Source organism: Mizuhopecten yessoensis, unplaced genomic scaffold (assembly GCF_002113885.1).
Source record: "Mizuhopecten yessoensis strain PY_sf001 unplaced genomic scaffold, ASM211388v2 scaffold2383, whole genome shotgun sequence".
NCBI lineage: Eukaryota > Metazoa > Mollusca > Bivalvia > Pectinida > Pectinidae > Mizuhopecten > Mizuhopecten yessoensis.
In genome coordinates, this window is record NW_018404519.1 from 672113 (window position 1) to 685565 (window position 13453).

Sequence of the window (13453 nt, forward strand, 5' to 3'; positions counted from 1 at the left end):
TGTGTCCTGTTTGCTTTTAGCTTGTAGATAATCACTTTTATCCGTTCAAATTCAATAAAAAACACTTTGTGTAACATGTGTTACATATTTTGCGATAAATAAAATATTTGTAGGGTTAATTATAAATGCTTCTTTTCATTTTTTATTGTTGTTATTGTTCCGAACAATGCCACACACAAAAAATACCGGAAAATATTAAAAGTGGCGAAAATTCAATTTTTTGGTATTTTTTCCAAAAAAGTCCCCAAACTATCGGAATGTTTAGATTTTCATAAAATTAACTCTACATAGTTGCATAACCATTATATGAAAGTTTCAACGAATTTTGCTGGTTAATTGCGAAAGTGTGGAGCCACCTTAAAGCAGATTGACAGACATTCAGACAGACAGACATAAGCACATATAGGTAGGAACAGAAATGCATAAATATATATGTACCAACAGACAGACAGACTGACAGACAGGGAGATGCACAAATATGTAGTCCTGACAGACGGACAGACAGACAGACAGACAGGCAGACTGACAGACTGATGGACAGACAGACAAGGAGATTCACAAATATGTAGTCCGGACAGACGGACAGACAGACAGACAGACATGGAGATGCACAAATATGTAGTCCTGACAGATGGACGGACAGACAGACAAGGAGATGCACAAATATGTAGTCCAGACAGACTAATAAGAAGAAAGCAGGCATGTAGGCAGAAAAAGAGACAACAGTTTAAGAAGGGGCAAAATAAACCTGCTTTTTTCAAGCTGAAGTTATACTCTGGACATTTTACTTACCTGGTTTCCATGGTTTTCAATTAGAAATCCTGATGGCTGTATTGGTCCTGTATAGTAATGAATTTGCAATTTTCTTAATGCTCAAGACCTTTTTAATGAAAGCGCACGACGAAGTGGCTATGAAGTATCCGGCCATTCCAATTTTATGTTTTAATGGCTTTTCAAATTGCTTCTTGTTTCAATTTCAAAATGAAATTATTTGTGAATGATGTTGGCTATATTTACCATAAAAGACACTCTTTCTTACAACATTCTTCACTTAGAATACTGTGCCTGTTATATTACAAAGCATAGATGAGCTATTTAAAAACAATGTTACAGACACAAACCATTGAGACGGTGAAGTGTCTTAATGAAGCCAATTCTACTCTACCAAAAACCGTATAAGTTTTCAATATGTTTCATGTAATAATATACTACACTTAGCGTGTTTTCAAAATTCTACTCTACCAAAAACTGTATGTTTCATGTAATACTATACTACACTTAGCGTGTTGTCAAAATTCTACTGCTTGTAAATTATTATTAGATTGGGTTCTGCTGGTGTGTTTTATTGAATGGGGTTCTGCTGGTGTGTTTTATTGGATAGGGTTCTGCTGGTGTGTTTTATTTGATGGGGTTCTGCTGGTGTGTTTTATTTGATGGGGTTCTGCTGGTGTGTTTTATTTGATGGGGTTCTGCTGGTGTGTTTTAATGGATGGCAGCTTGCTGCAAAGTATTTATCACTACTTTTTTTTCAAAATTGCAAAACAGGAATAATATTTTATTTAAAGCGAATCATTTACATACTATTCAGTTTATTGAAATGAACAATAAAACCTTGCTCTACATTACCTATCGGAAGTTATATATCATAAACCAGGTGGTAAGTAGTGATCAACATACTTTGATTTGCACAGTTCTGAGTTGGATCAATACTTCACAAAATATTCTGTGAAGTGTGATATTTAATTTATAATTTGTTACCATTGGCTAGCTAGGCCAACTGTCATCAGATGTTCTGATGAAGGTTGTTTCACCCAATTGAGTCATATGTCAACTTATAAGATAAAGTACACCAATGCTGGGTTTTTGGAACATTCTTAGGTCAAGGTCACCCTTTCTAAAAATAGACAATGAAGGCTACAGTCTTTATCTCAAAAAAAGGTCCCTGTTTCTAAAAAAAAATCCATAGAGGGAGGGGGATATGGTTAGGCACATGGCGGGCCCTTGCTGACTTGTCAGTGTTCAAGTCTCTTTTAAAAGACTTAAATGAAATCTACTTTTATTAAGTTATTGTGGGTACAGTGTATGTTGACTACTTTTATTAGGTTATTGTGGGTACAGTGTATGTTGACTACTTTTATTAAGTTATTGTGGGTACAGTGTATGTTGACTACTTTTATTAAGTTATTGCGGGTACAGTGTATGTTGGCTACTTTTATTAAGTTATTGTGGGTACAGTGTATGTTGACTACTTTTATTAAGATATTGTGGGTACAGTGTATGTTGACCTTACAGAAGGTGAGGAGGCAGACATAGAGATGGCTAAAGAAGCACTGGAAGGTCTTGCTCGTGAGGAACACCAGAAAGGCGAGGATCAGGAACTCTTCTTCTTTTATGGGACAGAGGTGAGTTTGTAGGGTCATTGACTCAAAGCTGTTAGGTCATTATAAATCGGTCAAAGGCATTGGAAAGTATACAAGTGCCAGTTAAATGTGTGAGTTTATATTTTTGGTGAGAGGTCAAATTGCATACAATATTATAAAAGCATCAAGGCATGAAATATATGGGACAATGTCCTTTTGAATTATAAATAAAAAGGTTGTTTTTCTATAACAGTTATGGCCGACAGTATCATTGTGAAAATTCTTATTCTGTGGCTGTATATTTGATATTGTTCCCAGTGCCTTAAAAGGAACTATGTATATACATGTAGTAAGTAATGTTTTTTTCAATCTATCCATTCTCCTGTCCATCAGTCCTTTCCATGCAATAATTTTCCTAAAAATCGTTGATCATTTGACAAAAATGTCAGCAACCCAACTGCCCTTACATAATTTAAACCGCAATTGCTATAAATAAATCCCATTTCTGATGAAATCTGGTCATGTAAAATGATATTCAACCCCAAATTCTATTACACTTTGTCTACCATTCATTTCCTGAAAGTTTTGATCTAACTTCTGACGATTGTCTCAGTCCTTTATATCATACAACATAAAGCCCACAAAAGTGGATTCAGTTATCCTTTTCACACCAGACATCTATTTTAAAATATTATACATTACCACAGTTTGTCTTTTCTTTTTGTAGAATGAATTTTGTGATAATTTGCGTGATTTTGCCAACTTAGAGGACCAATGCCCACTCCTGGTCATCCTTGACTTTCCTGACCAAAAGGTTTATCTCAGTCCGGAGACAGTGATCACGAAAGAAGTTGCATCAGACTTTGTAAAGCGTTATTTTAATGGAACACTGGAGGCCACTTCCATCAGTTGAAGTCCAAGTCATGTTTGTGTCCTTCATGTGTGTTTTATATGGTAATCAGTGGAGTTGATATATTCTCCATTCCAGGCTGGAGGGAACTTACACCGACAGTTTTTAAGAACTGGAAAAGATTTCTCTTGACTGGTACATTTTGTTGGTGGAAGTACAAAACCATCTTCTTAATGGTTTCCACATTTATATTTCGCTAAATTATGACTGTGGAGTGGAACATTATGCTAATACAGGATAGTAATGCTTCATTATCCACATAGTGTAGGATATCACAAATCAGTGACCTTTACGACCTGAACTTTAACCTCATATTTGACCTATAAATATATATATATGGATGAAATTGAGGTTGCCATTTGTGGTCCCCCTATAAAACATGGTCGATACTGCAAAAATAAACAATTTGGGGAATGAAGTGCTGTATGAATTAAAACATTCAGCTCGGCCGTTGACCACCACATCAATCATTACAATCCTAATGCAGGAGGGACCAACATCAGTACAAGCTTAAGGATCCCCAAACCACTGCTATAAACTGTAACTAAGTTCTTAAGGATCCCTGTACCACTGCCAAAAACTGTAACTAAGTTCTTAAGGATCCCCGTACCACTGCTATAAACTGTAACTAAGTTCTTAAGGATCCCCGTACCACTGCTATAAACTGTAACTAAGTTCTGAAGGATCCCTGTACCACTGCTATAAACTATAACTAAGTTCTTAAGGATCCCTGTACCACTGCCAAAAACTGTAACTAAGTTCTTAAGGATCCCCGTACCACTGCCATAAACTGTAACTAAGTACTTAAGGATCCCTGTACCGCTGCCATAAACTGTAACTAAGTTCTTAAGGATCCCCGTACCACTGCCAAAAACTGTTACTAAGTACTTAAGGATCCCCGTACTACTGCCATAAACTGTAACTAAGTTCTTAAGGATCCCCGTACTACTGCCAAAAACTGTAACTAAGTTCCAAAGGATCCCCGTACTACTGCCATAAATTGTAACTAAGTTCTTTAGGATCCCCGTACCACTGCCAAAAACTGTAACGAAGTATTGGATTTTTTTGATTTTTTTTCTGGCAGGATTTAAGCTTTGATAAACCATTCTGAAAAGAAACCCCTACCTTGCGGGTCTTTAATGAGAAATAATAAAGATGATATGAGCAGAATATAATCAACAACAGTGTTCTGAGTGTAAAAAATTCAGTGGGACTAGTCTGGGGTTTGAATCCAAACGGAAGTTAAGGGGGGGGGGGGTACTGTACATACTGTAGGAAAAACCACAGTATAGTGGGACAGGGATCCTTAAAGTGACCTCTCACGACAATGTGAACCACAAGGAATATATATTTTCAATAAGCATAACAAGATGATGAGTGATACAGGAGCCTGTTTGTGAGGTGATATATGTAATGTTTATTGTAAACTTAATCGACATTCTAATGTCAGTACAACAACACAACAACACTTACATATACTACTCTGGTATAATAAACTTCTGTGTTAATGGCGTGTGTTTTATAATTCAACAGAATGTAGTGAATCTCAAAGAAATGACCTAGATTAACAACTTATTGTGTAGCAAACTATAACAGACTTAAATAACATGATGATAAAAAATTACAACACAGCTGTTATTATGGAAATGGAACAAAAAATAAATAAATATACATTTGTTAATTTAAGTTCCCACAGATACGGATGATGTATTGGAATAATAATGGATGAAGGCTTAAAACCTCTAGGTAGAAGAATGAATCATGTGTTTTGGAGTATTTAGTGGGAGAAGGGAGGTAATTCTAATCAAGACCAAAGGGGAGACTACCCCTGTTACCGTGCATATTGCTATAAGCTTATAGACATTTGTAAAAGAGTGCATGACATTTTTAACTGGACCTAATATGTTCATTATATATATGCTTGTTTATATTAGAAGTTAAGAAGACTTTATAAAAGTCCATTGTTGTCATCTTTTATGGTATGCAACAGTGAACATTTCACATTATTTATCGATCAATTGTAGAATGGATATAATATAAAGGATGTCTAAAAACACTTGAGGTTTTGTTTTTAATTCCTTGTAGGTTTCTAATCTGTCTACAAAACTGGTATTGTTAAAAACACCTGAAACATGTATGTCTTTTACATATGGTGGTTGTTTATCTTGTCTGTTAGAAATGGTGATACACAAAGTGTTCAATGAAATTACAAGTCTTTGAACCACAAAGAGATAATTACTAAACCAGGGATATACCAACCTGATATGTGATCACCTGGAGGCAGTGTATTATCCAACATACCTAGAGTATTCTTGTGTAATAACTCTAGTTGACCCGTGGTCTTGAACATAAATGAAATATTTTTAAATGTCATTATAATTCTTAAAAATATCTGCACACAAGAAAAAGCAAATACCTGAAAACTAGCGAATACATGTCAGTCTATTCAAAAGTTCAATAAATGAAGATCAATTTGAATTCACCTTTCATTTTTAAACAATGGATACATTGAATCAGTTATCTTCAATCATTTTGTCAAAAATACATTTTTCTTGAAATACCATTAAAGTAAAATTATAGTACAAAATATGTACATGCATATACTTTAAAACTGGTTACAAATCAATAAAAGAAATAAATATAAAAGGAACATGCAGAAGTAGATGGATCGTAATGATTATGATGACACATCAGAAACAAGTACTTGTGTGCAACAAGTCACAGCAGAAGTGACGTATCGCGTATATTTCAGTTCTCTGATTAAGCAATTATTAACTAACTACTGAATATATTTCAAATAATACTGCCACAAAATGCACAGGAGATACGATGACGTGATATTGAGATATAATAATCTGAAGCTGTTATGATCTGGAGATGTAATATAACACAAGAGAGGAACATCTATGATTAAACACGAAACGCATTTCATTCACTACATGTTACATCTTATTTTGAATTATGTAGATCATCAACGATCTAAGAAAAAATGAGAATAGCAATGTTTGATCAAAACTATAATTAGAACTCAAAGTTTAGGAAAGTAAGACAAAATCTGAAAAAAGGAAGTTACATGGATACTCGTGAACAGTAAAAGGAGAATATACCGGTTTTTCGAAAGAGCCAGCGTCTTGTAAATCAATGTCAGATCAAGGAATTGTCGCGTTCCCATGGCGTAAACTGATGTAGTGACGAAATCACGTGGCACATTAATGAGCTGAAGCATCAACCCTCATACCACACAAGGAAATAGAACATTTCTCAATGAGAACTTGATAAATCTGCACCTCTCAATAAGGCAGTCAATCGATCTCAGGATCAATAACTGCTGTTTAGATCCTTAAAAAATACTTTATGCTTGTTTTAGTTTATATTTACACGCTTTAATGTCGTATCAAAAGCTAAGATAATTTAAGGATGTGTGTAATGTATGCGTGTATGGGATCTGGAGGCCGTAGGTGCGGATTTGATGCCTACTTTCAAGTGCTATCTCACTGAAGCACCCAGTACAGTATTTCATTCGGTCCCATTATACTGACCAATTGTCTTGATTACCTTAAATGCTGCACCTTTATCTTAGAACGGTGTTTCAATAGATGAATTAAAGCTAGCATTTTAGGGACGTTGGCACAAATGCATTGCTTTCCTCATTTAGGCGAACGTGAGGTTCAAGCTGATAGGAGGTAAAAGTTTATTTGGGAATAGAAAGGAAATATAAAGATTCCAAATGTTGCAATAAGTATTTGAGATTACTTTTGTTTCTCCAAGTAGAGGGAACAAACGCCAATCCCCAATTTTGCAGGGGGTTCCCACATTACTTTCCTATTACAACATGCAATGGGTAACATCAGGTTTATATTCCTATCTTGGTCCTCGAGCTGTAGGATTGTTACCTAAGGTATTATTCTTCATATTTCCTATCTATCTTAAGTACTTTCCTATTTAAAAACCTGATGAAGTTTCATCTAAATGCTTAGTTATATTTATTTCCTTTTAGTCATGTATATGTTTATCCTATTTAGATACGTTATTTAATTTCACCTCCATACTTTGTTATGCATAATTTTCCTTTATAGTCTGCTATATGTTTTCCTGTATGTATTATATATGGTGTTATTTCATCTTCATGGTTTGTTTATACATACATTTCCTACATATCCGCTGGGTTGTACTTGTACGATTTGAGAAATTGATGAAAATATCAAAAGTCTTCACCATGACAACTCTTTCCTGACATTCAGTAAAGTCTTCATGATTTAACCTTATGGTTACACACAAAGTATCTAATTTAGGAAATTGTTGACGGGTCGTTATCAAGCTAATATCCACAGTAATACATGTAAATAACACACAGCTTATGTTTTCTCAGATGTGGTACAGTTAGTGGATTTAATGTCGTTCCACAGAGCACGTGACACGATATCCACATCCTCTGTAGAGAAAGTGAAGAACCCACAATCATACACATTTTCCAGTGATGTCCAGTCTGTGTGGCCAGCTACCCCAACCATCACTACACTCACCCCGTTGTTGTCCTGCAGATGTCCGAGCTGTGTCCGCACGTACGGAACCGATTCTTCTGGTATGAGACCGGTTGTGACAAATATGACATACTTCCTGGTCCCAACACTACTGTAGGATGTGTGAGTACCTGCAAACGTCATCACACTGTCCCAGTCTGGTCTGTTATCCGGCGACTGTCTCAGTTCCTTTACAGCGTCCATCATGTACGGCAGATTTGACAGTTGGCATCCCTTTACGACGTACTTTAATTTGGTGCCATGTGTGGCTATACTGATGGTTACAGTGTGATTGGTATGATAGGAGCTGATTTTATCGAGAAATGTTTGTAGGAAGTTCAGCACCGTCTTAAACGTTTTGCCGCTCTGTGATGCTGATGTCTCCACTAATAATAGCATATCAGCACTGTATTTGGTTTCACATCCTGTGGAGAAAGATACAGACGAATACTTAGACATCTTTATATGATAGTTAAGCAGTCTTATTTTTGTTTCAGATGATATAGATACAATCACAATTACAGACAAATGTAGTTTACCTGTACTGTTCCCATCGTGTAGATCCCATTGGAGAAGGTCCAGTAGTTTGCTGGGATCTGGCGCCAGTAAGTACGAACTGTTGAAGGCCACACTCTCCAGCACGGTGTGATACACAGACCTTCCCAGTCCAACACTGACCACCCTGATATCACCGTTTCCATTAGACAGACCCCTTGCACTATTTATGGCTTTCTCCCTGTCATTGACCAGTCCGTCGCTGACCACAACAACATACTTCAAGGCAGACTGTCTTCCTCCGTTGGTCCACCGGAACATGTCTCTGTAGGTAAAGCGAAATCAAGTCACTCGGTGAACTTTAACCTCAGAAAATCCTTTTTGTTAAAGTTTGGTTTGGTTTGGTTTAGTATTGTTTAACGTCCTATCAACAGCTATGGTCATCTAAGGACGGCCTTTCCTGTGTGCAAGATGCATGCGTTTAGTGTATGCATATGTGTTTTGGGAGCTACGATATATTCGTGTTTGTCTCCTTGAGATAGCGCGAAACTGATGCCGACTTTATAGTGCTATCTCACTGAAACATACTGCCGAAGACACCCAGCAGGACGAGAAATGAACATGTTTCAGTTTTTAAATATTTGAGTAATTAATAACTGTCCACTCAGTGTTTGGAAACAATAGATGGAAGAACGAAATACCCTACCTTCACTTATTTTTTGGAAAATAGGGATATATTGCACTACGTACGTACCTTGCCTTTTCTAGTCCGGTTTCATGTGAGAAGTACTGTTGAGATGGGATGTATTTAGAACACGCTCATGAATACAGTCCTTTTTCTGACAAGAAAAGAAGTCGAACTCCACATTGGCTGTCTTGGAGAAACTTACAACAGCCACCTGTGTGTCGTTGGGAGCTATGGTCAGATTGTCAGTAACGTCTACTATGTACTGGAGGATACTGGCAAACAAAGCCGATTCGCTGTAGGAGGAGTCTATGACAAACACTATGTCGGCAACCTTTACGGGACGTGCCATGTAACCATTGAGTCTGAAGACGAACTTGCCCGTCTTGTTGACGTTACTACGGGACACCACCGTGGCGATTTCCTCCGTGCCTGATCCCTCCACAGCGTAGTAGTGGGTATCATCTCCCTTATTGAAGCCAACCTTAAAGTCAACGCATGTTTACATTAATTAAATTTTGATATGAAGTTATCAATTCCCTTTATTAACAATAAGTAATAACTTTAACCATTAAATCTGTCTCCCCTCTATATTTTTCTGTTTTATTGTGTATTGGTAACAATAATCAATTTAATACGACGAGGAGAAAACGTTGTTTTTGATAAAGAAAATAGGTCAGTAATGAACAAGAGGCCCAGAGGGCCTTTATCGCTCACCTGGATATCATGGCAAAATATTCTCCAAATGAGATCCAAGGGAATATGCCAGACCCCAAGGCCAATCCTTGTAGCATATCTGTATCATATTTTTCATGCCCAGCAATTCTATGTATGGTTATGGGTTGGGGATCTCAACTGTTTCCAAGCTGTGTCTCAGAAACTAGGTCCCTAGTGTTGTGGCCAGACCCCAGGATCAATTCTAATATCATGACTGCATTCGTCTCTTTATGCCCAACAATTGTATATATAGTTTGGGGTGGGGATCTTAACCATTTCGAAGTTATGACCCAAGGGTTAAGTCTCCAAGGGTGGGGCAGACCCCAAGACCATCCTGGAAGTATATGTTTATAGCAATATAGCCAAATTGCCTGCTTTTGGTCCCGCCCCTCAGCCCCCTGCGGGATCAGCCCCATCATTTGTACAATTTTGAATCTCCATCACCTAGGGATGCTTCAAGTCAAATATAGTTCATATCCATCTCTTAGTTCCAGAGGAGAAGTCGCTTAAAGCAATACAGCCACATTGCCCCCTTTTTGGCCCCGCCCCTCAGCCCCCTGGGGGGGGTCAGGCCCACTATTTGTTTGATTTTGAATCCGTACCACCTAAGGATTCTTCCAGTCGAATTTAGTTAAATTCCAATCAGTGGTTAAGAAGAAGAAGTCGTTCAAAGAAGTTGTTGACGTACAGACGACGGACGCCACGGTAGGGCATAAGCTCCCCTTGGTCCTTCGGACCAGGTGAGCTCATAAATGGGAAATTGGTTTACCTTTGCATTTAAGTGATGTGTCCACCAATAACCCGCAGAGTACTGTATTTTGTTGTAGTTATAAATTACAAATGACAACACACCGTCAGTAAGAAGAACAGCTTGAAATGTATTTTTTAGAGCAGGCTGGTACTGAAACGAATTGTGAAAAAAACGTTAAACATGACACATTTATTACATAACATCAAACACAAATTGACTATTTTACATATCCTACCCTTTAATTACATGTAGATGCCAAACATGCTACCTGGATGTTCCTGTCAACATCGAATAAACTTTTATTGTCCTCGGCTTAACAATAATTAAAAATCTTAAGACTAACAAATTTCCTAACAATCATATAAACAATATTCTAATTCGTTTGAGATGTAACACGACATTTGATTGGTCAATCAAAATAATTTGCGACAGCACAACCACGATATACCGTCCGAAAATTTCTCATTTATATATGAAAATGACGTCGATGACCCCGACTGACCTTGAAACGGCATGAAATTGATTATTAATGACGTCACGAACAATAGCGGAGACCCTGAATTTGAAGAAATCGCTCAAAATATCTTAAAATCGTCTTTTTTCCCAGTGGTTTTGGTTTATATGAATAGAATGCGGATAACCCTACGGTATTTTGAAATTTGCGGCGGTCCGCGTCGCCAATAAAACTCAGTTTGCAACAGTATAATCACGACATACCGCGGCAAATAAAAAAAACCAACACCAGTAGGGTTATCCCCTAATTGAAATCTCTCAAATAACCATTATATTAAACACTATTCAACATTCAAACTCGATTATTTGTTATATATTTCACAATCACATTAAACCTTATTAATGTCATACTTTTCACAATTATAATAATGTAATGAACTAAACGTGAATTTACATGCTAAACGCCTCACAATTATATCAAACATAATTATACAAATTATAATTTGCACAATTATCTTTAAAAATATGCAAAATTGATTTACATATCATGTTCCAAATATTAAACGATAATAAGTGAAATACCACGTATGGTGGTAAAGGGGTTAAGGGACATCTGTGACGTTAAAGTTCATTACTGGTTTACCTGACATTTGTTGGTTCGTTACTGATTGACACCTGTGGTATCATGCCTGGCAGCTTTAGTGTTTGTTGGTTCATAGTTTGTCTGGTATATTTGATACCTGTACGCTTTCCTTGAGCCTAACGCTCGTGTTGATTGTATACGTTATGTAGTAACCATCCTCGATATCCAGGGGTTACGCTCACTTTCGCTTTCTGCACCCCTGGACTATGTCATAGTAAAATTGAAGGCAGGAAGATAGCTGTTTAATTGGTCTCGGGTAAAAACAACTGACCTATCGCTAGGCTGATACCTGTCCTTTGAATATTGCAAAGGAGGGACGCCCGACTTCAAAGCCTGTCAAATTTTACCGTTACGTGCCTGCGAGATTGTTTTGATGTATATCAAAGGATCGAACTAGTCTCCCTGTCTCATCAACAAGGTGGCGCACACAGAGTCTTCAATTTTTCTATGACATAATCCAGGGTGTAGAAAGCGAAAGCGTAACTCCTGGATATCGAGGATGTGTAGTAACTGATGTAGAAAAATACAACCACCTCCGACAGCGTAAATAGATGATATACTGAAGTACTCATTATAGTCGTTATAGTTTTATGTCATCAATACACTTTAATCCACCTTTTGATAGTACCTTTTAATAACAACTAATACATTTGAATCTTTTTTACTTTAATCTTATGAATAAAGGTAAATTCTGATGTTGTTTCTTTGAGGAAGTACAACACACACCTCTAAACCGATATCGTATTTAAAGGTCAGAAAATGGGAAAAAACCCAGACATAAACTGAGAAACACAATCAATTAATCGGAAAGATATACTTCATATTGAACTAAGATATTTATTATGACACGTCAATTAAGGTGTGGGGTACTGTCCTTAAACAGTAAGCAAAAAGGAAATATATATAACTATATTCAATATCGGAAAAAATGTGATTCTGTAAAAGTTAAATGGTATATCATGTCTTTATGTGTTTAACATTCATATAATTCCATCTTTGACCCAAGTTATGGTTTGCAGGTCAGTATAAATAAAAATGAATTTGGGTGCTAGACACTGGTTTAAAAAGTGACATCTTGTAAAGTGTGTAATTATAATGTATGTTTATATCCCTCTAATACTATACATTGTATAGTATTGTGAGGAAACACTCTACTTAGTAAATATGTTGTAATGCATCTTGGCACTGTTAGGCGATTACTGACTTCCTCATTTTCCTATTATGTATTTTTGTGAGGTTTGTGTTTGTGAATTTGGCATTGTCTCATTTATTTAATTTAAAACTGTTATCGGTACCCAATGTTAACAAACAATTGAACAATGCCATTGCTTCTACCCCGTTATATGAAATGTATAATCAAAAATGACACAGAGAGTAACAACATCGGGTTTGAGAACAACTACTTCCAAACTACGATCTTTTTTATGAATGGTTTACCAAACAGTCGGTTACATCAATCCACGACACTATAAACATCCAGGAAATATTGAAGTTCATCAGTTCTGGAAAGTATGACATGATCTCCTTTCCTGCTCGTTCAAATTCCTCTTCAGAGGTTACCTCCTTCCAGCAAGTTTTCTCTGCATTATACCAACAATAGTAATCCGTCCAAAAAGGAGCTAAGTATGCACCTGATCCTGGGAAAGAGTTTCTGAGGTCTGGATATATCAAGTCGCCAAAAACAAGGATGCCATTAAGAAATACCTACATTTTTAGAAAGAAAGAAAATATTTAAGAATCCTAAACTACATAGCATAACAAAACTAAGTTATGTTTACAAAGTCTTAATGTATCTCTCTTTATATATTCCAGTCTCATTATATGTGTATGTTACCAAGTATATGTATATGTAATACAAAATTACAATCTGTGTGAGTCTTACTATCTGTGTGTGTTACCAAGTCTTACTATCTGTGTAT

General features: G+C 36.5%; 2 protein-coding genes across 3 annotated transcripts in view; one reads left to right on the forward strand and one right to left on the reverse strand.

Annotated features, from left to right (window-relative positions):
- LOC110445844 (nucleoredoxin-like) overlaps nt 1–3896 on the forward strand; it is a 50967-nt gene extending 47071 nt beyond the window's left edge. For both annotated transcript variants that reach the window (XM_021490660.1, XM_021490657.1), the window contains exons 6-7: nt 2293–2402; nt 3088–3896. In XM_021490660.1, the coding sequence (XP_021346335.1) occupies nt 2293–2402; nt 3088–3273 (296 nt within the window). In that variant the 3' untranslated portion in view covers nt 3274–3896. The remainder of the gene's footprint in view (nt 1–2292; nt 2403–3087) is intronic.
- A 1458-nt stretch (nt 3897–5354) lies between these two features.
- The window catches only part of LOC110445859 (collagen alpha-3(VI) chain-like), an 18487-nt gene continuing 10388 nt past the window's right edge, over nt 5355–13453 (reverse strand). The window contains exons 3-4 of the mRNA XM_021490686.1: nt 8330–8610; nt 5355–8215 (exon numbers count right to left, since the gene is read on the reverse strand). Coding sequence (XP_021346361.1) covers nt 7626–8215; nt 8330–8610 — 871 coding nt within the window. The 3' untranslated portion in view covers nt 5355–7625. The remainder of the gene's footprint in view (nt 8216–8329; nt 8611–13453) is intronic.